A 27,408-nucleotide genomic window follows, 5' to 3' on the forward strand; every position below is an offset into this window, starting at 1 on the left:
CTCAGCCTCGTGTCTGACACTGTCCGTGTCCGTTCCGCCATTCCTGGGGGCGGGTCCTTGGATCACGGGTCACAGCCGGCTACTCGGAGGCGTGGAGCTCCGTAGCAGGCATCCCCAACTTGTCGACCCTGTGATGACACTTGATGTAGATACGGTTGAAGTTACCCTGGTAAAAGGACACATTTGTGATGTTTATATTGGTTTTATCATATTAGATATGATGGCAGATTCTAGAGCACCCATCACAATCATATCTGATACTATTTATGAGTAAATGTGGAGTACACAGAAACCTTTACAAAAACGAGATGTGCTCCCCAAGCCATATGGGGATCAGGATATCGATATGTTTGGTTTCTTCATGGAAACTGGAAAATGTTTATGCAAGGAAACTTATACTAAGATATATGTGGCTAGGAAAGGTACATTGATTTTAGGTTGGCAGGCCCTAGCAAGACTGGGGCTAATGCTTGATTAATTTTAAAGACAACTGCGTTAATAGGTTTCTGTGTGCTGGCTACAGGGAGAACTGACAGGTTGGGTAGGAAATGTGTACTACGAAATGTAGGTCTAGAGAAGAATATGCTAATTTCCCAAGATTCTTCTTCTATTCAACTCACTCACCCTTCTTTACAATTCTTTATTTTAAAGGGGTAATTCATAGATGCACACCACATACAAAAGCCATAGTTAGTTACAATCAACTGGAGATGCAGTAAACATAGTCAAACTGTTTTTGGTTTCAGTAACTTACATTGCACAACTGCTCACCAGGCTACAACTTACAACCAAATACAGCTTGTTATATCACACAGGCAAAGCCAATTACATGCACTAATGCTTGTTTGACAGGGTCTGCCCATGGCCTGCTCCACTACCCGATTGCCCTTTTCCGCTGTCCTGCTCCAGTCCTCCGGGTCCCTGCTCTTCTTGCACCTGTGGAGAACGGCCGCTCCCTTCACAGTGGAACGCCACGGCCGCTCCCTCGCCCGTCACTCTGGTGCGGCCCATTCTACAAACCTGTCCAGTGTTGTAAGCACGCCCACACCGCTCCCTGCTTGACTTGCTGCATGGGCCGACACCCATACGCGTGTTCTTTCTTACTAAGTAGGAGGTGTATTCATGCGCCTGCTTCTGCCACCTGGTGCATTACTTCTATATGCGGTGATCCATTTTTTCTGTATTGCAGTTTTATATAACGCGAACTCAACCCGAAGGTATTGGATGTTTTACATGGGCACCAGTTGCGTTACACAGAGAGGTTTTGTGCAGCGCTGAAGCGTCCGTCCCGCTCCCTCGCGTGTAGGAGAGGGAAGACACCACAAGACAGAGAGGCGATAAGATGGACCTGGGAGAAGACCCCGAGGGGCAGGATGACGCGACTGTGGCTGCGAAGAGTCTCATAGAAGCGCTCAAAGTATTCATGGCAGCACTAAACGAGCCCATGAACCGTCCACTGGGATCTGTCCAGACATCATGCAATATGGTCTTAGAACAGCGAGTGTGTGACCCCTCGGATGCGGAGGAGACGAGTGAGACCGTCGAGCCCCTCTTGGGAGAGCTCTCGGTGGAAGCCGAGAAGACCCCCGACCATCTAACACCGGGTCAGAGAGCAGACACCAAGATTCAGGGTGACCCGCCTGAGGCCGTCCAGCGCCTCGTGGCCGTACTTACAAGGGTCACAGCAGCAGACCGGTATCTGCAGTCACAGCGCCCCGCGGCTGACGGTGACATGTGCAAGGCTGCCCTGCTCCTCTTGATGCCGCTGGCATCGCTCGTGTGGGACGCACAATACTCTGTCCTGATATTTCGCAACTCAAGTGAGGATCAGAGACACCTCCCGGGGGCCTCCGGGGACCTCTTCAGAGACTTAGCAAAGGACTTGGAGAAGGTTGCGCCCTTCGTGAGATCTTCCCGTGAATTCGGAAACAGGGAGCAGAAAGGAGGCCCCACGGGACGGGACCCCACTCCTGACCTGCATCTCCTAGGGGGGCCCGAGGACCTACAGCTCTCTGAGGGAAAACCGAGAGATCCAGGGCGAACCTCGGGATACAGTAAGTGCCACCCCTCCTATATTGTGTGCGCGGGAGGGGCTGTGGTGCATGCATGCTGTGTTTCTTGTCGGTGGGGCGAAAGCTGCACACAGTGGCGTAACGAAACTTGAGGGGCCCCCCTGCAAACTACATGGAGGGGGCCCCCACATTCTCCGTGCCATTCTAGAGCTCTCAGGCCAGCGACCCGCCATACTGCAGGGGATGCAGAGCTATTGTTACGCCACTGTCACCAATACAGCCGTGATAAGTAACACTGGATGGTGGAGTCAAAGGTTGGGCTTAGTCTGCCAGCAGGTCCATTTGTTACAGGGTCCCTGCCATCAGTACGCCAGGGAAGTTTGCCCAATGTTAGGTGGGTTTCCTGATGCAGACTCCTGTCATGATATACATCGGGCCCACTCATCGTTCAGTTTTGACAAAGTGTACATCCACTGCTCCTTCTCGTTTCCGTTTTAAAACATTAGACAAAGCTACAATGCAGTATTTCAAAAGCAGATGTAACTACAAAGAGCACATTTTGATAATACATTTTTATAAGTAGACAATAGCAATCTTAAGAGGCATTGCATAGCTTCATACACCCTGTGACCCCAATTCCATCACAGTCTCTCTCTCTCTCTCTCTCTGTCAGTCAGTCTATCTCTCTCTGTCACACAGTCTCTCTCAGTCAGTCAGTCTGTCATTCAGTCAGTCTCTCTCTCTGTCAGTCTCTCTATCTCTCTCTTTCTGTCAGTCTCTCTCTGTAAAGTAAAAGTAAAGTCCACATTTGTAAAGCGCACAATCACCCGTAAGGGTCTCTAGGCGCTGGGGGCCGTCGGGAAGATTAAGCGAGCTATTGCCCAGAGTCACATGGTGCTGGGCTAACCTGCCGCCGGAGCCGGGGATCGAACCGTGGTCCCCAGATTCCAACGTCAGTCGCCCTGGCCACGGCGCCACACCTCTTCCAGCAATTCTGTCAATCAGTCAGTCGCTCTCTCAGTCAGTCTCTCAGTTTTTCAGTCTCTCTCTCTCTCTCATAGTCAGTCTCTCTGTTTCTGTCAGTCAGTCTCTCCCTTTCAGTCAGTCAGTCAAGCAGACAGCCTCTCTCTGTCAGTTACTCTCACTCAGTCAGTCTCTCTGTGTCAGCCAGTCTCTCTCCCTGTCAGTCTCTCTCTCTGTTAGTCAGTCTCTCTCTCTCTGTCAGTCAGTCTCTCTCTGTCAGTCTCTCTCTTATTCTATCTCTGTCAGTCTCTCTCTCAGTCTGTCTCTCTCTCTGTCAGTCAGTCTCTCTCTGTCAGTCTCTCTCTCTCTCTCTCTCTCTCTCTTATTCTCACTCTCTCTCAGTCAGTCTCTCTCTCAGTCTGTCTCTCGCTCTGTCAGGGTCTCAGTCTCTCTCTCTCTGTCAGTCTCTCTTTGTCAGTCTCTCTCTCTCTCTTAGTCTCTCTCTCTGTCAGTCTCTCTCTCAGTCTGTCTCTCTCTCTGTCAGGCAGTCTCTCTCTCTGTCAGTCAGTCTCTATCTGTCAGTCTCTCTCTCTCTCTCTCTCTTATTCTCTCTCTCCCTCTCTCTCTCTCTCTCTCAGTCAGTCTCTCTCTCAGTCTGTCTCTCGCTCTGTCAGGGTCTCAGTCTCTCTCTCTCTGTCAGTCTCTCTTTGTCAGTCGCTCTCTCTCTCTTAGTCTCTCTCTCTCACAGTCAGTCTCTCTCTCAGTCAGCCTCTCTCTCTGTGTTGGTCAGTCTCTCTCTCTCTGTCAGTGTCTCCGTCTCTCTCTCTCAGTCAGTCTCTCTCTCAGTCAGTCTCTCTCAGTCAGTCAGTCTCTCTCTGTCAGTCTCTCTCTTAGTCAGTCAGTCTTTCTTTCTGTCAGTCTCTCTCTTAGTCAGCCATTCTCTCTCTCTCTGTCAGTCCCTCTCTCAGTCAGTCTCTCTCTCAGTCTCTCTCTCTCAGTCAGTCAGTCTTCCAGACAGTCTCTCTCTCCCTCTGTCAGTCTCTCTCAGGCCGTCATTCTCTCTCTCTCTTGCAGTCAGCCAGTCTCTCTCAGTCAGTCTCTCTCAGTCAGTGACTCTCTCTATCAATCTGTCTCTCTGTCAGTCAGTCTCTCTCTGTGTCAGTCAGTCTCTCTCTGTGAGTCTCTCTCTCTCAGTCAGTCTCTCTCTGTCAGTCATTCTCTCTCTCTGTCAGTCTCCCTTTCTCTGTCAGTCTGTCAGTCTCTCACTGTCAGTCTTTCCGTCTCTCTGTCAGTCATTCTCTCTGTCAGTCAGTCTCTCTCTCTCTCTCTCTCTCTCTCTCTCTCTGTCAGTCTCTCTCTCAGCCAGTCAGTCTCTCTCTCTCTTAGTCTCTATCTCTCAGTCAGTCTCTCTCTACCAGTCAGTCAGTCTCTCTCAGTCAGTCAGTCTCTCTCTCTCAGTCAGTCAGTATCTCTCTACCTAAGTCAGTCAGGCATGCTCTGTCAGTCAGTCAGTCTCCTCTCTGTCAGTCTCACTCTCTCTCAATCAGTCTCTCTCTCTCTCTGTCAGTCAGTCAATCGGTAGGAGGGTGGATACCTGACTATGGTTACCCCTGATTTTTTGCCTTGTGTTTAGCTGGTTTTCGACTTAGTTGGCCTGGGACCCTGCTAATCAGGGCCCCAGGCTATCTGCTCTCTCAGTCAGTCTCTCTTCCTAAAAATGTCTGGGTCCGCTCGTGGAGCAGAGTTGACCCGGCGAACTTGTCTGCTCTTTTAAGTGCTTCCTACCCCGCCTTACACGGTCTTTCCACCTTGGCTCAGGCTAACATCATTGAACAATGGCTCTCCTCAGCCAGTGAGTCCATTGCCCCTCTGAAGCGATTGACTTCCAAGCGGGAGAAAGATGGCAATTTGTGGTTTACCGATGACCTTAAAACCATCAAATTATCGGTACGCCGTGCTGAGAGGGCCTGGAGGAGAAACTATTGTTCCATCCTAAGAGCTGACTTCACTACTCTATTAGCCCAATATAAGAATGCTATCTTGGCTGCTAAAACAGCCTATTTCTCCTCCAAGATCCTCACAGCCGAGAACCAATCAAAGGAAATCTTCTCGATTGTTCAGAACCTAGCCTTCTCAGATCGCACCTCCCTTAAGCCCTCCCCCTCCCAGGCCCTCTGTCACTCTTTGAATCGTTTTTTCATTGATAAAATCGCTGCTATCAAAGCCAATCTCCCGTCACCTTCCCCGCTTTTTCTTGATCCTCAGTGCCCTTCTCCGCAAGGACAACTAAATATTCTCCCCCTTCTGACCAAGGAATCCTTCATATCATTAATACCCCTTGTAAAATCTGGCTCTCCCCTTGATACCTGCCCCGCTCACATACTTCGTCACATTTACATCTCTTGCCCCGATCCTCCCCTTCACTTTCTCAACAGCTCCCTTTCTCAGGGGGTTGTCCCCAACCCTTTGAAGTCTGCTATTATTCTACCTATTCTAAAGAAGCCTGGCGTGGACCCTTCGATCCCAACCAACTATCGCCCCATTTCTCTCCTACCATTTTTGGCCAAGGTGCTCGAGCGCCATGTCACCAGGTCTCTGAGCACCTTTGTGGAAGAGAATGGGGTATTGGCTTCCCGTCAGGCTGGTTTTCGCCCCGGACACTCTACGGAGTCCGTAGTCCTTTCGGTCCTTGACAACCTCAGGGAGGGGAGGGATACCAATCAATCCCAGGCATTGGTCCTCCTCGATCTCTCGGCCGTCTTTGACACGGTGGACCACACCATCTTACTCTCCCGTGTCGCGGCGGCGGGGATCGGGGGTACCGCCCTGGTAAGGTTATCCTCCTTCCTGAGGGACCGCACCCAGGCAGTTCGCCTGGGTGATTTCTCTGCGGACTTCCGGAAAGTTCAGTGCGGGGTCCCCCAAGGTTCCACCCTCTCTCCCCTTCTGTTCAACCTTTATATTTCTCCCCTTATTTTCTCTTTAGAACACATGGAGGTCTCCGTATATAATTATGCGGACGACCTCCAACTTGTTTTCAACCTATCTTCTTCTCCTGCTTCTATCTCTAATTTCCAGTCTACTATGATTTTTATCCGGGACTGGATGGATTTCAACCACCTGAAACTCAACCCAGATAAGACCGAGTTGGTGTTGACGGGTGGTTGCTCCAGTCCCTGGTCTTCACTTTTTTGGCCCCCTTCCCTTGGTCTCCCTCCGGTCCCTTCCACCTCTGTTAAGACCCTAGGTATCAAACTCAACTCTCACCTTACCCTTCACTCCCAGGTTAGTTCTGTGGTTTCTTCTTCCTTTCTTTCTCTCCGTACCATCCGCAAGGTCTCTCGATTTTTCACCTTCGAGGCCTTGAAGCTGATCGTCCTTGCGATGGTCATCTCCCGCCTGGATTATGGCAACGCCCTATATGCAGGTATACCTGCATATAGTCTCAGGCGGTTGCAGATGATTCAAAACCAGGCGGCTCGGTTGGTTTTTAACCTTCCCAAATCCTTACATGTCACTCCCCTCCTGAAAACTTTACATTGGCTCCCGGTCCGGGAACGTATCCAGTTCAAGCTTGCGACTATCACCTACCAGGCTCGACTGGGCACGGCCCCTGCTTTCATCTCTTCGGAGATTATCCCTTACCTTCCAGCTAGGGAGCTCCGATCCTCTTCTCAATTTTTGTTGACAGTCCCCCGGTTTTGCCGGAAAAAGTGGGGGGGTTCAAAATTTGCGACCCTTGCCCCAGCTCTTTGGAATGCATTACCCTTAGAGCTCAGATCCCTAACCCCATATTCCCAGTTTCGAAAGAAACTTAAAACCTATTTTTTCAGCAAAACCTTTAATTAGTTCTTGCTCACCTGTTTCCTCCCTTTGTCCCCTGTGGAGATCTGCTAGTTACAGCGCCATGAAACCGCTGGTGAAAGTGCGCTATATAAAAACTTTTAAACTCAAACTCAAACTCTCTCTCAGTCTGTCTCTCGCTCTGTCAGGGTCTCAGTCTCTCTCTCTCTGTCAGTCTCTCTTTGTCAGTCTCTCTCTCTCTCTTAGTCTCTCTCTCTGTCAGTCTCTCTCTCAGTCTGTCTCTCTCTCTGTCAGTCAGTCTCTCTCTGTCAGTCTCTCTCTCTCTCTCACTCTCTCTTATTCTCTCTCTCTCTAAGTCAGTCTCTCAGTCTGTCTCTCGCTCTGTCAGGGTCTCAGTCTCTCTCTCTCTGTCAGTCTCTCTTTGTCAGTTGCTTTCTCTCTCTTAGTCTCTCTCTCTCTCTCTCTCACAGTCAGTCTCTCTCTCAGTCAGCCTCTCTCTCTGTGTCGGTCAGTCTCTCTCTCTCTGTCAGTGTCTCCGTCTCTCTCTCTCAGTCAGTCTCTCTCTCAGTCCGTCTCTCTCAGTCGGTCAGTCTCTCTTTGTCAGTCTCTCTCTTAGTCAGTCAGTCTTTCTTTCTGTCAGTCAGCCATTCTCTCTCTCTGTCAGTCCCTCTCTCAGTCAGTCTCTCTCTCAGTCTCTCTCTCTCAGTCAGTCAGTCTTCCAGACAGTCTCTCTCTCCCTCTGTCAGTCTCTCTCAGTCAGTCATTCTCTCTCTCTCTCTTGCAGTCAGCCTGTCTCTCTCAGTCAGTGACTCTCTCTATCAATCTGTCTCTCTGTCAGTCAGTCTCTCTCTGTGTCAGTCAGTCTCTCTCTGTGAGTCTCTTTCTCTCAGTCAGTCTCTCTCTGTCAGTCATTCTCTCTCTCTGTCTGTCAGTCTCTCTCTGTCAGTCATTCTCTCTCTCTGTCTGTCAGTCTCCCTTTCTCTGTCAGTCTGTCGGTCTCTCACTGTCAGTCTTTCAGTCTCTCTGTCAGTCAGTCTCTCTGTCAGTCAGTCTCTCTCTCTCTCTCTCTCTGTCAGTCTCTCTCTCAGCCAGTCAGTCTCTCTCTCTCTTAGTCTCTCTCTCTCAGTCAGTCTCTCTCTACCAGTCAGTCAGTCTCTCTCAGTCAGTCAGTATCTCTCTACCTAAGTCAGTCAGTCAGGCTCTGTCAGTCAGTCAGTCTCCTCTCTGTCAGTCTCACTCTCTCTCAATCAGTCTCTCTCTCTCTCTGTCAGTCAGTCAGTCTGTAGGAGGGTGGATACCTGACTATGGTTACCCCGGATTTTTTGCCTTGTGTTTAGCTGGTTTTCGACTTAGTTGGCCTGGGACCCTGCTAATCAGGGCCCCAGGCTATCTGCTCTCTCTTTAAAATGGACTCCATAAACCCTAGGTGCATAACTAATTGAATATTGGGTCACCTTATCAGCCCCTGTACAGTATGTACCCAGGGCATAGGTGCATCCAAGGCCTACCAGGGGCTGCAGCATATCTTTTGCCACACCTGGCTGGCTATCCAAACTGGCACAACTGGCTGATCACTCAGCTGGGGCAAGGTTGTGTAATCACCCCTTGCTTAGATATAGTATACCTATATCTAAACCTATATCTGGACACATATACACCTATAAGTCACTCCCATGGTAGACCTTAACAATCCTGGAGGCAGAGTGCTTGGTTGTATGTGAGATGGTGCTCTAGCATGAGCTGAGCCTGTCTGCAGCTTTCTGAACCATGTCCTTATAGCTGTTCTGGGATATTGCCATACCATATACTCTTAAGTGCATTATAATCCTCGCAGTTATTGCTAACTTTGGTTTGGCTTTATCAAAACATGTCGTGTAGGGTGTCATACACTTTGGAATACTACCCCCTCGCCAGTTCTGGTGACGGGGGTAGCATTCCACCCTTCTAGAGGGCTAAGACATGTGGGTAACAGTAAATGCGGTTAAAACTAACCAGAGCCTCAGCATCACAAAATGGATTCTGCTGCCACAGACACAAGTCTGGCCTCCTGCTGCTGACCGAAACTTGGCAGGGGAAGCTTGGACAAATGGTATCCTGTCACAGGGAGGTGTTACACCACCCCAGACAGGAGATAGTGGATTGAGGCAGGCAGGGCGAGTGAAAGTAGACACTGCCTGGGGCACACAAGGTGTCCCATGATTATCCCAGTTCAAACCGATCCTGGGGCACTCCAGCCCCAGCTCTGGTGTGAAACTGGACAAAGGGAAAGGGGTGTAACCACCCCCTTCCTGGGTCCCACCCATAGGAGGGACCTAGCAGGTAATCCAGCCCCTTGATTTGGAATAAAGGTAGGAGCTTTGTCCATAGACTTTAGATAATCCTGACTGAAACTTTGAAACAAAACTCTGGACCCTTCGACATCCCACTCGACGTGGAAGACTGAAGAATCTCCCTTGTGGTCAAGGAGTGACCACCCTGTGCAAACAGGCACCATCCAGCTCCCAACAGTTTGCTTTGTTGCAGCTCCTGCCGGAGCTCGAGCAACAGAGATCAACAAGAACCAGATTCCCAGACATCCAACAGCCCGATCCACTGCCACAGCAAAGCTGAGACCCGTGGAGGCGACGTGAGACGTGGGACCGGCCATCTTGAAAAGACTGCAAAGTGCTGACCGTGCAGCTCCCGAGGCACCCTCGAAGCTGTGCATTGGAGTTTGAGAAGCCCCAGCTCAGAGCAGCTTGTGCACCGAAGATCACCCCTCCACACTCACCAAGTGTTGCATGGGGCCCATTTGAATTTTCCTGCTTGACGCGTCTGTCCGGTCACTTGCCCGTTGACGACGAATCTTTGAAACTACTCTGCTGGTCTGGTTGCTCCAGACTGGCCCTCACTCCCCTGAAAAGGAGCAGCATCTCTGACCTTGCTGGTCCGAGTAAGAAGCGATCTTCAAATCCTGCATGGGTTGCATTTGCCAAGGCCTGTTGACTCCGATCCGGAAGCCAACACTGCCGACAGCGAGAGCCTTTGTGGGACAGCTCGTGATGCACTCCTGGTCATCGTCGATGCCCCCGAGTCCACGTGATACAAAAGGGGATGATGGACGGTGCGTTTGAACAAATCAAACACTCACCCCCAGTCAACTGATCTGGGTTTAATCCATCACCATTCTTTAGTTCACTCAGCCACCCCAGTTCAGACATGGCTATATGTAAATAGGTCTGACCCTGTGCCTCATGGGAACAGTCCAGCCCGAACTGCCAAGCCATGTCTTCCCTGGACCGGAAACAAGCATCCTGGGACCGGTTTTGGATTCATAATCCTCATCAGCCAGGCTATCTTGAATCCAGTGGCCAAGTGAACAAGGGACTCACGTCTGAGCATACCCTGCCACACTATGGCCCCTCGCGGCGGGATGCCTGGCTTTCACCTTGTGGATACCCTGCCGGGGTATCTCACAGGGGAATACCAGGACGGGTTCCCTAGGCAAGCGCTTAGATACTGTGTGAAATCAGTGATTTGCGCTATATAAATACATGTACATTTACATTTACATTTACTTAGGGCGAACAAAGCAATGTCTTCCCTGGACTGGAAACAAGCATCCTGGGACCGGTTTCGGATTCATAATCCTCATCAGCCAGGCTATCTTGAATCCAGTGGCCAAGTGAACAAGGGACTCACGTCTGAGCATACCCTGCCACACTTAGGGCGAACAAAGCGATACAAAAGGGGATGATGGACGGAGCGTTTGAACAAATCAAACACTCACCCCCAGTCAACTGATCTGGGTTTAATCCATCACCATTCTTTAGTTCACTCAGCCACCCCAGTTCAGACATGGCTATATGCAAATCAGTCTGACCCTGTGCCTCATGGGAACAGTCCAGCCCGAACTGCCAAGCCATGTCTTCCCTGGACCGGAAACAAGCATCCTGGGACCGGTTTCGGATTCATAATCCTCATCAGCCAGGCTATCTTGAATCCAGTGGCCAAGTGAACAAGGGACTCACGTCTGAGCATACCCTGCGGCACTTAGGACAAACAAAGCGATACAAAAGGGGATGATGGACGAGCGTTTGAACAAATCAAACACTCACCCCCAGTCAACTGATCTGGGTTTAATCCATCGCCATTCTTTAGTTCACTCAGCCACCCCAGTTCAGACATGGCTATATGCAAATCAGTCTGACCCTGTGCCTTAATGGGAACAGTCCAGCCCGAACTGCCAAGTCGTGTCTTCCCTGGACCGGAAACAAGCATCCTGGGACCGGTTTCGGATTCATAATCCTCATCAGCCAGGCTATCTTGAATCCAGTGGCCAAGTGAACAAGGGACTCACGTCTGAGCATACCCTGCCACACTTAGGGCGAATAAAGTGATACAAAAGGGGATGATGGACGGAGCGTTTGAACAAATCGAACACTCACCCCCAGTCAACTGATCTGGGTTTAATCCATCACCATTCTTTAGTTCACTCAGCCACCCCAGTTCAGACATGGCTATATGCAAATCAGTCTGACCCTGTGCCTCATGGGAACAGTCCAGCCCGAACTGCCAAGCCATGTCTTCCCTGGACCGGAAACAAGCATCCTGGGACCGGTTTCAGATTCATAATCCTCATCAGCCAGGCTATCTTGAATCCAGTGAATCCAGTGGCCAAGTGAACAAGGGACTCACGTCTGAGCATACCCTGCCACACTTAGGGCGAACAAAGCGATACAAAAGGGGATGATGGACCGAGTCCACGTGGCAGCAGAGACAAGCTTCTCGACAACCACCTGATTGTGCCCGACATCGCCTGGTTCCTTCCTGGTTTCATCCTGGTCACTGGCTAGTGACCTAGACTCTGTCCCCTCTGCTTTCAGGTACTCTACATCTTCGATCCACCCTTGGATCCAACCGGACTCTTCTCTCCTGGCCGCCTGCAGCATCTTCATCTCCAGGCTCCATAGAACTCCACGACGAAACCCGACACACTTTGGCACCTATGCACCCGCTTCCTGTGGGTGAGGTAACGATCAAACACCGGTGCTACTGTAGTGGTTTACACCTCTAGTGTCCTAGTTTAAAGTTGCTAAGTTCTAGTCCAGTCGGAAGACTTCCAAAACAGTAACTTTATAACTTTTACGCACCATTGACTTTGCATTGGTGCATGCGTGTGCTTTTAGCGCTGCACCCGAGTCCCGCGGGACCCTCCCGTCCTAACTGCTGTTAGTCCAGAGTAGCCCCAGCGATTCCCAAGGCCCTAGGCCTTACCATTGTTCGAAACAGGGTTCTTATACCACTTATTTAGTATATGGTTTAAGTGGCCACCGGGCCTATCCATAACTGTGCAACTTTTGTATGTTCAACTGTGCTTTTGTTTAAACGCTTGTGCCTCTGCCCTCAAAAAGAGTACAGAGGATTATTCTAGTAATAAATACATATATTTTTATAATATATAACTTGTGTGGTGTCCTTTCATTTGATATTACAGGATTGCATATGGTAAAACAGCTGGCTTCACATGCCCTCTTGAGTTAAGCCTAAGACTGCTTAGTCCATGCTACCCTTAGGATAGCTTGTCTATAAGGTTGACTTTACAACCACCACCATAAGGGTTGTTTGGACTGATACAAGGTGCTCACTAGTCTCACACAGTCTCTCTCTCAGTCAGCCAGTCTTTCTCTCTCTCAGTCAGTCTCTCGGTCAGTCAGTATTCAGTCTCTGAGTCAGTCAGTCTCTGCCTCTCTCTCCCAGTCTCTCTCTCTCAGTCAGTCTCTCTCTCAGTCAGTCAGTCAGTATGTCTCTACCTCAATCAGTCAGTCAGTCTCAGTCAGTCAGTCTCTCTCTCTCTGTCAGTCAGTCAGGCTCTCTCTCAGTCAGCCAGTCTTTCTCTCTCTCAGTCAGTCTCTCAGCCTGTCAGTCTCTCGGTCAGTCAGTATTCAGTCTCTGAGTCAGTCAGTCAGTCTCTACTCTCTCTTCACTCTCTCTCTCTCTCCATTCTCTCTCTCAACTCTGTCTACTCTATCTCCACTGTCTCACTCTCTCTCCACTGCCTCTCTCTCCACTATCTCTCCACTGTCTCTCCACTCTCTCTCTTCACTCTCTCTCTGTCTACTCTTTCTCCACTCTCTCACTCTCTCTCCACTCTCTCTCCACACTCTCTCTACTCTCTCTCTCTCTCTTCACTCTCTCTCTCTACTCTCTCGCTCCACTCTCTCCACTCTCTCTCCACTCTCTCTTCTCTCTCTCTCTCTCTCTACTCTCTCTCCACTCGCTCTCTCTCCACTGTCTCCCTCCACTCTCTCTCTACTCTTTTTCCACTCTCTCTCCAATCTCTCTCTTCTCTCTCTCTCTACTCTCTCTCCACTCGCTCTCTCTCCACTGTCTCCCTCCACTCTCTCTCTACTCACTCTCCACTCTCTTTCCACTCTCTCTCTACTCTCTCTCCACTTTCTCTGTCAGTCTCTCTCTCTTAGTCTCTCTCTCAGTCAGTCTCTCTCTCAGCCAGTCTCGCTCTCTGTCCGTCAGTCTCTCTCTCTCTCTGTTATTGTCTCAGTCAGTCTCTCTCTCAGTCAGTCTCTCTCAGTCAGTCAGTCTCTCTCTCTCTCTCTGTCAGTCTCTCTCAGTCAGTCAGTATCTCTCTCTGTCAGTCCCTCTCTTTGTCAGTCTCTCTCTGTCTCTCTCTCAGTCTCTCTCTCTCAGTCAGTCAGTCTTCCAGATAGTCTCTCTCTCTCTCTCCCTTTGTCAGTTTCTCTCAGTCAGTCATCCTTTCTCTCTCGCAGTCAGCCAGTCTCTCTCTGTCAGTGAATCTCTCTGTCAGTCGCCCTCTCTGTCAGTCAGTCTCTCTCTGTCAGTCAGTCTCTCTCTGTCAATCAGTCTCTCTCTGTCAGTCTCTCTCTCTGTCAGTCAGTCTCTCACTGTCAGTCTCTCTCTCTCTCTCTCTCTCTCCTCTCTCTCTCTCTCTCTCTCTCTCTCTCTCTCTCTCTCTCTCTCTGTCAGTCAGTGTCTCAGTCTCTCTGTCAGTCTCTCAGTCTCTCTGTCAGTCAGTCTCTCTCTCAGCCAGTCTCTCTCTCTCTGCCAGTCTCTTTCTCTCTGTCAGTCTCTCTCTCTCCCAGTCAGTCAGTCTCTCTCTCTCAGTCAGCCAGTCTCTCTCTCTCAGTCAGTCATTTAGTCTCTTTCAGTCAGTCATTCTCTCTCTCTCTGTCAGTCAGTCTCTGTCAGTCAGTTAGTCTCTCTCAGTCAGTCAGTCTCTCTCTTTCAGTCAATCTCTCTTTCAGTCAGTCTCTCTCAGTCAGTCAGTCTCTCACAGTCAATCAGTCTGTCTTTCTCAGTCAGTCAGTCTCTGCCTCTCTCTGTCAGTCTCTCTCTCTCTCAGTGAGTCAGTCAGTCTCTTTCTCGCAGTCAGTCAGTATCTCTCTACCTCAGTCAGTCGGCCAGTCTCTCTCTCTGTCAGTCAGTCTCACTCTCCCTCAGTCAGCCAGTCTCTCTCTCTCAGTCAGTCTCTCAGCCAGTCAGTCTCTCAGTCAATCAGTAGTCAGTATCTGAGTCAGTCAGGCAGTCTCTCTATTCTCTCTCTCCACCCTCTCTCTTTTTCTCAACTCTCTCTCCACTTTCTCTCTCTCTACTCTGTCCACTCTATCTCCCCTGTCTCACTCTCTGTCCACTGTCTCTCTCTCCACTGTCTCTCCCTCCACTCTCTCTCCACTCTCTGCACTCTATCTACTCTCTCTCCACTGTCTCTCTCTCTCCACTCTCTCTCTCCAACCTATCTTTCTCTACTCTCTCCACCTTCTCTCTCCACTGTCTCTCTCTCCACTATCTCTCTACTCTCTCTCTCTCTCCACTCTCTCTCTCTCTCTCTACTCTCTCCCCTCTCTCTCTCTCCACGCTCTCTCTACTCTCTCTCCACTCTCTCTCCACTCTCTCTCTCTCCACTCTCTCTCTCCACTATCTCTCTCTCCTCTCTCTCTGTCCACTCTCTCTACTCTATCTCTACTCTCTCTCTCCACTCTCTCTCTCAACTGTCTCTCCACTCTCTCTCTACTCTCTATCCACTCTCTCTCTCCCTACTCTCTCTCCACTCTCTCGCTCTCTCTCCACTCTCTCTCTCCACTGTCTCTCCACTATCATTCTATCTCCACTCTCTCCCCACTCTCTCTCCACTCTCTCTCCACTCTCTCTCTCTCCACTCTCTCTCTCTCTCCACTCTCTCTCTACTCTCTCTCCACACTCTCTCTCCACTCTCTCCACTCTCTCTCCACTCTCTCTCCACTCTCTCGCTCCACTCTCTCTCCACTGTCTCCCTCCACTCTCTCTACTTTCTCTCCACTCTCTCTCCACTGTCTCTCTCTCCACTCTCTCTCTCTCCACTCTCTTTCACTCTCTCCACTGTCTCTCTCCACTCTCTCTCTCCACTGTCTCTCTCCACTCTCTATCCACTCTCTCTCTCTCTCCACTCTCTCTCTCTCTCTACTCTCTCTCCACTCTCTCTCCCTCTACTGTCTCTCTCCACTGTCTCTCCACTGTCTCTCTCTCCACTCTCTCTCTCTCCACTCTCTTTCACTCTCTCCACTGTCTCTCTCCACTCTCTCTCTCCACTGTCTCTCTCCACTCTCTATCCACTCTCTCTCTCTCTCCACTCTCTCTCTCTCTCTACTCTCTCTCCACTCTCTCTCCCTCTACTGTCTCTCTCCACTGTCTCTCTCCTCTCTTTCTCCACTCTCTTTCTCTCTCCAGTCTGTCTCTCCACTCTCTCTCCACTGTCGCCCTCCACTCTCTCTCTACTCTCTCTCGACTCTATCTCCACTGTCGCTCTCTCCACTCTTTCTCCACTCTCTCTCAAATCTCTCTCTCTCTACTCTATCTCTACTCTCTCTCCACTATCTCTCTCTCTCTCTCTCTGTACTCTCGCTCTCTACTCTCTCTCTCTCCACTCTCTCTCTACTCTCTCTCTCTATCTCCTCTCTCTCTCTCTCTCCACTGTCTCTCCACTCTCTCTCTACTCTATTTCCATTCTCTCTCTACTCTCTATCCACTCTCTCTCCACTCTCTCTCTCTCCCTCTTCCTACTCTCTCTCCAGTCTCCCTCTCTCTCCACTCTCTCTCTCCTCTGTCTCTCCGCTCTCATTCTATCTCTACTCTCTCCCCACTCTCTCTCTCCATTCTCTCTCTCTACTCTCTCTCCACACTCTCTCTCTCTCCACTCTCTCTCCACTCTCTCGCTCCACTCTCTCTCCACTGTCTCCCTCCACCCTCACTACTCTCTCTCCACTGTCTCTCTCTGCACTCTCTCTGCACTCTGTCTCTCTCCACTCACTCTCTCACTCTCTCCACTGTCTCTCTCCACTCTCTCTCCACTCTCTCTCTCCACTCTCTCTCCACTCTCTCTCTCTCCACTCTCTCTCTCCCCACTGTCTCTCTCCACTGTCTCTCTCGTCTCTCTCTCCACTCTCTCTCTCCACTCTCTCTCCACTCTCTCTCTCTCTCTCCACTCTCTCTCTCCACTCTCTCTACTCTCTTTCTTCACTCTCTCTCTCCACTCTCGCTCTACTCTCTCGCCACTCTCTCTCCACCCTCTCTCTCCACTCTCTCTCTCCACTCTCTCTCCACGGTCTCCCTCCACTCTCTCTACTCTCTCTCCACTGTCTCTCTCTCCACTCTCTCTCCACGGTCTCCCTCCACTCTCTCTACTCTCTCTCCACTGTCTCTCTCTCTACTCTCTCTCTCCACTCTCTCCCTCTCTCTCTCTCCCTCTACTCTCTCTCCACTCTCTCTCTCCACTCTCTCTCTACTCTCTCTCCACTCTCTCTCCTCTCTCTCTCCACTCTCTCTCCCGACTCTCTTTCTCTCTCCACTCTCTCCCTCTCTCCTCTCTCTCTCTCCACTCTCTCTACTCTATCTCTCTCCACTCTCTCTCTCCACTCTCTCTCCACTGTCTCTCCACCTCTCTCTACTCTCTATCCACTCTCTCTCCACTCTCTCTCTCCTACTCTCTCTCCACTCTCTCTCTACTCTCTATCCACTCTCTCCAACTCTCTCTCCACTCTCTCTCTCCCTATTCTCTCCCACCTCTCTCTCCACTGTCTCCCACACTATCGATTCAATCTCCACTCTCTCCCCACTCTTTTCTCCACTCTCTCTCCACTCTCTCTCTCTCCAATCTCCCTCTACTCTCCCCTCTCCACTCTCTCCACTCTCTCTCTCCACTCCTCTCTCTTGACTCTCTCTCTCTCCACTCTCTCTCTCTCTCCACTCTCTCTCTCCACTCTCTCTACTCTCTCTCTCTCCACTCTCTCTCTCCACTCTCTCTCTCTCCACTTCTCTCCACTCTCTCGCTACTCTCTATCCACTCTCTCTCCACTCTCACTCCACTCTCTCTCTCCCTACTCTCTCTCCACTCTCTCGCTCTCTCTCCACCTCTCTCTCTCCACTGTCCTCCACTATCATTCTATCTCCACTCTCTCCCCACTCTCTCCCCACTCTCTCTCCACTCTCTCTCCACTCTCTCTCCTCTCCACTCTCTCTCTATTCTCTCTCCACACTCTCTCTCTCTCTACTCTCTCTCACCTCTCTCTCCACTCTCTCTCCACTCCTCACTCCACTCTCTCTCTCCTCTGTCTCCCTCCACTCTATCTACTCTCTCCTCACTCTCTCTCTCCACTGTCTCTCTCCCACTCCTCTCTCTCTCCACTGTCTCTCTCCCTCTCTCTCTCCACTCTCTCTCTCTCCACTCTAGCTCTCTCTACTCTCTCTCCACTCTCTCTCTCTCTACTGTCTTTCTCCACTCTCTCTCTCCTCTCTCTCTCCTCCACTCTCGCTCTCTCACTCTCTCTCCACTCTCTTTCTCTCTCCACTGTCTCCCTCCACTCTCTCTCTACTCTCTCTCAACTCTATCTCCACTGTCACTCTCTCACACTCTCTCTCAAAGCTCTCTCTCTCTACTCTATCTCTACTCTCTCTCCACTATCTCTCTCTCTCTCTGTACTCTCTCTCTACTCTCCCGCCAATCTCTCTCCACTCTCTCTCTAACTCTTTCTCTCCACTCTCTCTCTCTCTCCACTGTCTCTCCACTCTCTCCCTACTCTCTATCCACTCTCTCTCCACTCTCTCTCTCTCCACTCTCTCTCTCCCTACTCTCTCTCCACTCTCCCTCCCTCTCCACTCTCTCTCTCCACTGTCTCTCCACTCTCATTCTATCTATACTCTCTCTCCACTCTCGCTCCACTCTCTGTCTCCATTCTCTCTCTCTACTCTCCTCCATACTCTCTCTCTCTCTCCACTCTCTCCCCCACTCTCTTGCTCCACTCTCTCTCTACTGTCTCCCTCCACTCTCTACTCTCTCTCCACTTTCTCTCTCTGCACTCTCTCTGCACTCTCTCTCTCTCTCTGCACTCTCTCTCTCTCTACTCACTCTCTCACTATCTCCACTGTCTCTCCACTTCCTCGCAACTCTCTCTCTCCACTCTCTCTCCACTCTCTCCACTCTCTCTCTCCACTCTCTCTCCACTCTTTCTCTACTCTCTCGCCACTCTCCACTCTCTCTCCACTGTCTCCCTCCACTCTCTCTACTCTCTCTCCACTGTCTCTCTCTCCACTCTCTCTCTACTCTCTCTCCACTCTCCTCCACTCTTTCTCTCTACTCTCTCTCTTCTCTCTCTCCACTGTCTCTCTCTCCACTCTCTTCCACTCTCTCTCCTCTCTCTCCCACCACGCTCTCTCCAAACTCTCTCTCCACTCTCTCTCCACTCTCTCTCTACTCTCTCTCTCAACTCTCTCTCTCTCTCTCTCTCTCTCTCTCTCTCTCTCTCTCTCCCCACTCTCTCCTCTCTCCACTCTCTCTCTCCACTTTCTCTCTCCACTCTCTCTCCACTCTCTCTCTCTCCACTCTCTCTCTACTCTCTCTCTACCCTCTCCCTCTCTACTCTCTATCCACTCCCTCCCCACTGTCTCTCTCTCCATTCTCTCTCTACTCTCTTTCTCCACTCTCTCTCTACTCTCTCTCTCTCCACTCTCTCACCTCTCTCTGTCTCCACTCTCTCTCTCCACTCTCTCCACTTTCGCTCCACTGTCTCTCTCCACTCTCTCTCCACTCTCTCTCCACTCTCTCTCCACTGTCTCTCTTGCCACTCTCTCTCCGCACTTTCTCTTTACTCTCTCTCTCCACTCTCTCCACTCTCTCTCTCCACTCTCTCTTTCTCCACTCTCTCTCTCTCTCTCTCTCTCTCTCTCTCCACTGTCTCTCTCTCTCCACTGTCTCTCTCCACTCTTTCTCTACTCTCTCGCCACTCTCGCTCCACTCTCTCTCTCCACTCGCTCTCTCCACTCTCTCTCCACTGTCTCCCTCCACTCTCTCTACTCTCTCTCCACTGTCTCTCTCTCCACTCTCTCTCTACTCTCTCTCTCTCTCCACTCTCTCTCCACGGTCTCCCTCCACTCTTTCTCTCTATTCTCTCTCCACTCTCCCTCCACTCTTTCTCTCTACTCTCTCTCCTCTCTCTCTCTCCACTGTCTCTCTCTCCACTCTCTCTCTCCACTCTCTCTCTCTCTCTCTCCACTATCTCTACTCTCTCTCCACTCTCTCTCTCTCCACTCTCTCCCCACTCTCTCTCTCCACCCTCTCTCCTCTCTCTCCCTCCACGCTCTCTCTAAACTCTCTCTCCACTCTCTCTCCACTCTCTCTCTACTCTCTCTCTCAAAGCTCTCTCTCTCTCTCTCTCCAATCTCTCCTCTCTCCACTCTCTCTCCACTCTCTCTCTACTCTTTCTCTCCACTCTCTCTCTCCACTCTCTCTCTCTCCACTCTCTCTCTCCACTCTCTCTCCACTCTCTCTCCACTCTCTCTCTACTCTTTCTCACCACTCTCTCTCTCTCTCTCTCTCTCCACTGTCTCTCCACTCTCGCTCTACTCTCTATCCACTCTCTCTCCACTCTCTCTCTCCACTCTCTCTCTCTCCCTACTCTCTCTCTCACCATGGGGGCTGTGGGGGCCTTTGTTACGCCCCTGGCTGCACGGAGCTGGACGTGGGGCTGGGGCGGCGGCAGTGACACAGGGCAGTCCGTGGATGTGCTCAGTGATCACTGGGAGCTACAGGCACCTCTGGACTTGTCGCAAGTACTCAGACCAGCCCCGTTGTGCACTCAGTAAGTGCTACCTTTTGGAGGAGGATTTCACAATTTCACATGCAGCCAAATCACTATAGTTTACACATCTCATGTTATCAACACCTCTCTACTCGTTACATTTAAGATTAACACATTTGGACTATAGTCATTGAATGTACGTTAAACGAAGGTAGTAAAATAATAATGTTTGCGTACATATAAAATACATGAATAATATTTAATATAGCTTTCAATACATGAGCTTGTCTCAGGTGATAATCGCACTTTATAATTAACTGTTTGATTATGGATTATTAGCCTCAAAGTTTAGTCCGAAACGAAACACCTCAAGAGAAGAAAATTATAAAGTACGGCGACCAAATCTGTCATGCTCGATACAATTACACAATAAAGAACAGAATGCCAATACTGATATACAATTCACCTCTCAATGGCAGCACATTGAAATGAAACAATGTAGCCACGAAACCTCTGTTTTTATATGAGTTAATCAGAATTTATTCATAAACATCATCACATATATGAATTCCATGGACACAATTAAATAACATTAAACATTTTTATCGCACCACACCACAATAAATCTCCTATTAGAGCATTCATCAACCCACCGTCACATCACTTTCACACCCATTCCATCCAACCTTTTTTGACATGCTTTCACAAACATCCACTACTCCCACTCCCCACACATTCCATCAGCCCTACACCCTGCCCACTTTACAAAATGACAAAACAATACCCAATCAAAAATACAATTAAACTATAGACCAAAAAAGAATAAGTTCAAAGAAATCTCATACATCTCATTTTGTAAAGTGGGCGGGGTGTAGGGCTGCTGGAATGTGTGGGGAGTGGGAGTAGTGGAAAGCATGTCAGAAAAGGTTGGATGGAATGGGTGTGAAAGTGCTGTGACGGTGGGTTGATGAATACTCTAAAAGAGGATTTATTGTGGTGTGGTGAGATAAAAACGTTTAATGTTATTTAATTGTGTCCATGGAATTCATACATGTGATGATGTTTTTGAATAAATTCTGATTAACTCATGAAAACAGAGGTTTCGTGGCTACATTGTTTCATTTCAATGTGCTGCCGTTGAGAGGTGAATTGTATATCCGTATTGGCATTCTGTTGTTTATTGTTGAACTGGGGCTCAGCCTTACTGACGCTTTTATTTTGGGCGATACAATTATACAGCACAGTGCAATGCAATTTTCAGAAGTAATGCCCCTTGTCTGCATGCTTCAAACACACACCAAGGAAACTTCTTATGTCTTTGGTTTCTGATGTCGAAGATCTGTTCTAAACAATAAAATCTATATGTTTAGACACACCTCTAAAACACCCAATCATTGGCAAAAAAAAATTCAGACTTCTCTGTTGCTTTACCTGGATGCACATCTTTGTTTTATAGATCACGGGCGGACTGCCTGTCTGAAATCTGTGTGGAAAGAAAAGAAGAAATTCCTACTACTGGCAGCTGTTTTACTCTTTGTTATTGCTGCTCTCCTGGTGGTCATCGGAGGTGAGTTGCTGTCGGGGGCTTGTTTTCTCCGCCATTGTATGATTTTAGCTCTTCACAGTGTGAAGGGAGCCGAAATCGTGTGACACACGGTGACACCCTGTGAGTTGGCAGATATGTTATTTACAAGCCCTGTCCACCGCTGGAGTGTTAGTTTTTTGGATGCTCTGGCGGCTCAGAGTGCAGATCCATATATATTTGTACCCACCCCTATGCCATGGCACACCTCTCTGATGCAGTGTGAGGCAACGCAGGACAACATTTCTTTACAACAAATCTACAAGGCCATGAAAAGCCATGTAGGGTGGCTTTGAGTGGCCTTGTAGATATGGGTTTGCACTCTGCGCCACCGGAGCATCAAAAAAAGTGATGCTCTGGCAGCGCACATTGCTTGTAATTAAGCCCCCCAATGAACAAAGATGTCGTCCCTTGAGTACGTGTAAAGTTAGCAGGGAGGGAGGAAGTGTGTAGCAGTCAAGATAGGAGACGATTGAACCCTAGGTCTGTGTCTTTTGTCCCTGACTATTGAGGGGTACAGTGAAGGTCATACAACTCATATGGGTACAGTGATGCCAACTATGAAGGTGGCTATTTACAAAGACTGCACGCGCCGTTGTGGGGGACTTCGGGACCTCCCAATTAGACTTAGAAGGCTGCTCATGTGCAGATATTGAGTGTTGCCCCCTGGGCCATCTTGGCTTGTAGCACATGCTCCACTAATGCAAGCTTGGGACCAGGGGGCAACACTCAATATCTGCACATGAGCAGCCTTCTAAGTCTAATTGGGAGTGTCCCGAAGTCCACAACGGCGGTGCCAGTCTTTGTAAATAGACCCCCTTCATGTTGCACCAACCCTGCACACGGGAAAGAGGTGGTGTACTCAGGCTCATGTGTCCCACCCCCTGTTCAAAACAAACCTAATGTCCTCTCCCCCATTCCACATGTGCCTGATGTCCTGTCTCCATCCCCTCCTGTTAAATGTAAATTACTACTCACCCACAAGGGTCTCAAGGCGCTTGTACGAATACCGCTGTGGAACCCCTCCTGGCTTTCCCTGTGAGGTGTCCACTCCTGCGCACCCCCAAGGTGGAGGCCAGGCATCCTTAGCCTTGTGGGGGCCGTTGTGGAGATTAAGCAAGCTATTGCCCAGAGTTGCAGAGTGGAACTCCATGATTGGAGTAGGCACCGAGGCGAGAATTATCAGGTCTGTGGAATTTTGAGCCCAAGACCCGCCGAGGCGGGGAATTGAACCCTGGTCCTGGGCTAGACCTCTGCATCAGGGTCTGCCGCTCTAACCATTGAGCCACACTTCTCCCTGCTAAGTACATATCTGGAGTTTTACCCCCTCCTCAGTCCAAACCTTTGATCTTGAGGTACTTTGTCACTGTCCACCCCCTACAAAGAAGCCTGTATGTAATACAGCGCATTACTGATGTCTCTCACTAGCCTTTTATGAAACACCTGTAATGCTTTGGAAAGACTGCATGGATGCATTACAGACCCAGATCAGACCAGTGTAAAGTGAAGTCAAAAGCCCTGAAGCTCTGAACCGTGCTAAAGGATTTAAGATTAGTGAAGGGGTTCCTTAAAATAAACCCCTCCCACACACGCCGCAGTGTGATACTGTGATGTGCAGGCCCAGGGACACTCCTGATCTTCACCCTTGTTGGTTACTGTTACCAGTGTAATTATTTAAGTGCCCCTGACATTTTGATTGTGTTGTCATTTCGACCTGGTTTCCGTTTATGATTGTAGTGTGGTCGGATGTTTATCACATTAAAGAATAAGTACAGTGTTCTACATTGCTTTAAGTTCGGGGGGTCTGTGGGGGGCTGAGCCCCCCAGTTTTTTTTGGAGGGCCTCTATAGGGGGCTCTATTTTCGGGCCTCAAAGGTCAAAGGTAGGGTGAGCAGACGTCCCAGTTTTTGTTTGGTGTTACTAGTGTTGGTAACATGTCTTGATAGTGAAATACTGCCAATTTCGTTTTTCACTATTGAAAGGCTATCTTGCCCATAGGATAACATGGGGAATGCTGTGTGACATGTTTACTTGCATATCTTCCCATAACAGCAAGATAGACATATGGTATCTGGTATCCCTGAACTCAGGCGCGCAACACCCATTGAACTCAATGCCCTTTTGTCCTGATTTCACTTCACTAGCAGCATGCCCTTGTTTCACGATCTAAATTCACTAGCAGTTTGCCCTTTTCTTACTTCACTAGCAACCTGCCCTTATTTCCTGTTCTCACTTTACTAGCAGCCTCCTGCCCTTATGTCGTGATCTCATTTCACTAGCAGCCTGTCCTTGTGTCCTGATTTCACTTCACTAGCAGACTGCCCTGGGTCCTGATTTCACTACATTAGAAGCCTGCCCTTGTGGCATGATCTCACTTCACTAGCAGCCTGCCCTTGTTTATTTTCACACATCACTAACAGCCTGCCCCTGTGTCCTGATTTCACTTCACTAGCAGACTGCCCCTGTGTCCTGATTTCACTTCAATAGCAGCCTGCCCATGTGTCCCGATTTTACTTCACTAGCAGCCTGCCTTTGTGTTCTGGTTTCTCTTCTCTAGGAGTCTGCCTTTGTGTCCTGGTTTCACTTTACTAGCAGTGTGTCCTTGTGTCCTGATTTCCCTTCGCTAACAGCCTGCCCATGTGTCCTGATTTCACTTAGCTAGCAGTGTGCCCTTGTGAACTGATTTCGCTTCACTAGCATTGTGCCCTGTGTCATGATTTCGCTTCACGAGCAGCCTGCCCTTGTCATGTTCTAACTTCATTAGCAGCCTGTCCATGTGTCCTGATCTCACTTCACTAGTAGCCTGCCCTTTTGTCCTGTTCTCACTTCACTAGTGGCCTGCCCTTGTCATGGATGGTCTCACTTCACTAGCAGCCTGCCTTTGTGTCCTGATCTCACTTCACTAGCAGCCTGACTTTGAGTCCTGTTCTCACTTCACTAGTAGCCTGCCCTTGTCATGGATGGTCTCACTTCACTAGCAGCCTGCCTTTGTGTCCTGATCTCACTTCACTAGCAGCCTGCCTTTGAGACCTGATCTCACTTCACTAGCAGCCTGCCCTTGTGTGTTGGTTTCACTTGACTAGCAGCCTGACTTTGTCTCATGAGCTTACTTCACTGGCAGCCTGCCCTTGTGTCCTGATGTCACTTCACTAGCGGCTTGCCCTTGTGTCCTGATTCCACTTCACTAGCAGCCTGCCCTTGAGCCCTGATTTCACTTCACTAGCAGCCTGCATTTGTGTCCTGGTTTCACTTCACTAGCAGTCTGCCCGTGTGTCCTGGTTTCACTACACTAGCAATGTGCCTTTGTGTCCTGATTTCACTTCACAAGCAGCCTGCCCTTGTGTCCTGATTTCACTTCACTAGCAGCCTGCCCTTGTGTCCTGGTTTCACTTCACTAGCAGCATGCCTTTATGTCCTGGTTTCACTTCACAAGCAGCCTTCCTTTGTGTCCTGATCTCACTTCACTAGCAGCCTGCCCTTATTATTTTCACACTTCACTAGCAGCCTGCCCCTGTGTCCTGATTTCACTTCACTAGCAGTGTGCCTTTGTGTCCTGGTTTCACTGCACTGGCAGCCTGCCTTCGTGTTCTGGTTTCTATTCTCTAGCAGTCTGCCCTTGTGTCCTGGTTTCACTTCACTAGCAACATCCCATTTTGTCATGATTTCACTTCACTAGCAGCATGCCCTTGTTTCACGATCTCACTTCACTAGCAGCCTGCCCTTGTCATGTTCCTACTTCACTAGCAGCCTACCTTTGTGGCCTGATCTCACTTCACTAGCAGCGTCACCCTTATTTCCTGTTCTCACTTCACTAGCAGCCTGCTCCTGTGTCCTGATTTCACTTCACTAGCAGCCTGCCCTTGTGTCCAGGTTTCACTTCACTAGCAGCCTGCCTTTGTGTCATGGTTTCACTTCACTAGCATCCTGCCCTTGTGTCCTGGTTTCACTTCATTAGCAGCCTGCTTTTGTATCCTGGTTTCACTTCACTAGCAGTGCGCCTTTGTGTCCTGGTTTCACTTCACAAGCTGCCTGCCCTTGTGTCCTGGTTCGTGCCCTTGTGTTTTGGTTTCACTTCACTAGAACCTTGCCTTTGTGTCCTGGTTTCACTTCACGAGCAGCCTGCCTTTGTGTTCTGTTTTCTCATCTCTCGCAGTCTGCCCTCGTGTCCTGGTTTCACTTCACTAGCAGTGTGTCCTTGTGTCCTGATTTCACTTCACTAGCAGCCTGTCCTTGTTCCTGATTTCACTTCACTAGCAGCATGCCCTTGTTTCACGATCTCACTTCTCTAGCAGCCTGCCCTTGTCATGTTCTTACTTCACTAGCAGCCTGCCTTTTTGTCCTGATCTCACTTCACTAGCAGCCTGACCTTTTTCCTGTTCTCACTTCACTAGCAGCCTGCCCATATGTCATTATCTCACTTCACTAGCAGACTGCCCTTGTGTCCTGATTTCACTTCACTAGCAGACTTCCCTTATGTCCTGATTTCACTTCACTAGCAGACTTCCCTTGTGTCCTCACTTCACTACATTAGAAACCTACGCTTGTGGCATGATCTCATTTCACTAGCAGCCTGTCCCTGTGACCTGATTTAACTTCACTAGCGGCGTGCCCCTGTGTCATGATTTCACTTCACTAGCAGCGTGCCCTTGTGTCATGATCTCACTTCACAAGCAGCCTGCCCTTGTCATGTTCTTACGTCACTAGCAGCCTGCCCTTCTGTCCTGTTCTCACTTCACTAGTAGCCTGCCCTTGTCATGATCTCAGTTCACTAGCAGCCTGCCTTTATGTTCTGATCTCACTTCACTAGAGCTGCACATTGTCATGATCTCATTTAATTAGCAGACTACCTTTCTGTCCGGATCTCACTTTACTAGCAGCCTGCCCTTGTCATGTTCTTACTTCACTTGCAGCCTGCCTTTGTGTCCTGATCTCACTTCACTACCAGTCTGCCCTTATTTCCTGTTCTCACGTCACTAGCAGCCTGCCCATGTCAAGATCCCACTTCACTAGAGCCGGCCCTTGTCATGATCTCACTTTACTAGCAGACAGCCCTTTTGTCCTGTTCTCACTTCACTAGCAGCCTGCCCTTCTCATGTTCATACTTCACCAGCAGCCTGCCTTTCTGTCCCGATCTCAATTCACTAGCAGCCTGCCCTTATTTCCTGTTCTCACTTCACTAGCAGCCTCCCTCAATGTCATGATCTCACTTCACTACCAGCCTGCCCTTGTGTCCTAATTTCACTTCACTAGCAGACTTCCCTTGTGTCCCTATTTCAGTACATTAGAAGCCTATGATTGTGACATGATCTCATTTCACTAGCGGCCTGTCCCTGTGTCCTGATTTCACTTCACTATCAGTGTACCCTTGTGTCCTGATTTTGCTTCACTAGCAGCATGCTCTTGTCATGTTCTTACTTCACTAGCAGCCTGCCCTTTTGTCCTGTTCTCACTTCACTAGCAGCCTGCCCTTATGTCATGATCTCACTTCACTAGCAGCAGGCCCTGGTGGCATGATCTCATTTCACTAGCAGCCTGTCCCTGTGTCCTGATTTCACATGACAATCCGTGTGCCCTTGTGTCCTGATTTCGCTTCACTAGCAGCGTGCCCCTGTGTCATGATCTCACTTCACGAGCAGCCTGCCCTTATCATGTTCTTACTTCACTAGCAGTCTGCCATTGTGTCCTGGTTTCACTTCACTAGCAGCCTGCCTTTGTGTCCTGGTTTCACTTCACTAGCAGCCTGCCTTTGTGTCCTGGTTTCACTTCACTAGCAGTGTGCTCTTGAGTCCTGGTTTCACTTCACTAGCTGTCTCCCCTTGTTTCTTTAGGGTTTCAGCGCAACATTCACTTTGGGTTAGCCCCATGTCCTAGTTTTCTGATATTTTTTGCCCAGTTTTGTGTGTCATGATGTCCTCTGACATAAATTTTGTGTCCAATTTTGAGGAAACGTATTCATAGGCAATATTTTTGTAAACAGCATTTA

General features: G+C 49.5%; 1 protein-coding gene across 1 annotated transcript in view; it reads left to right on the forward strand.

Moving 5' to 3' along the window:
- Nucleotides 1-994: 994 nt before the first annotated feature.
- LOC144770827 (uncharacterized) overlaps nt 995-27,408 on the forward strand; it is a 184,519-nt gene continuing 158,105 nt past the window's right edge. Inside the window, exons 1-2 of the mRNA XM_078655601.1 lie at nt 995-2,054; nt 21,300-21,410. Coding sequence (XP_078511727.1) covers nt 1,343-2,054; nt 21,300-21,410 — 823 coding nt within the window. The 5' untranslated portion in view covers nt 995-1,342. The remainder of the gene's footprint in view (nt 2,055-21,299; nt 21,411-27,408) is intronic.

The sequence above is a fragment of the Lissotriton helveticus genome, chromosome 7 (genome assembly GCF_964261635.1).
Source record: "Lissotriton helveticus chromosome 7, aLisHel1.1, whole genome shotgun sequence".
NCBI classification, from domain to species: domain Eukaryota; kingdom Metazoa; phylum Chordata; class Amphibia; order Caudata; family Salamandridae; genus Lissotriton; species Lissotriton helveticus.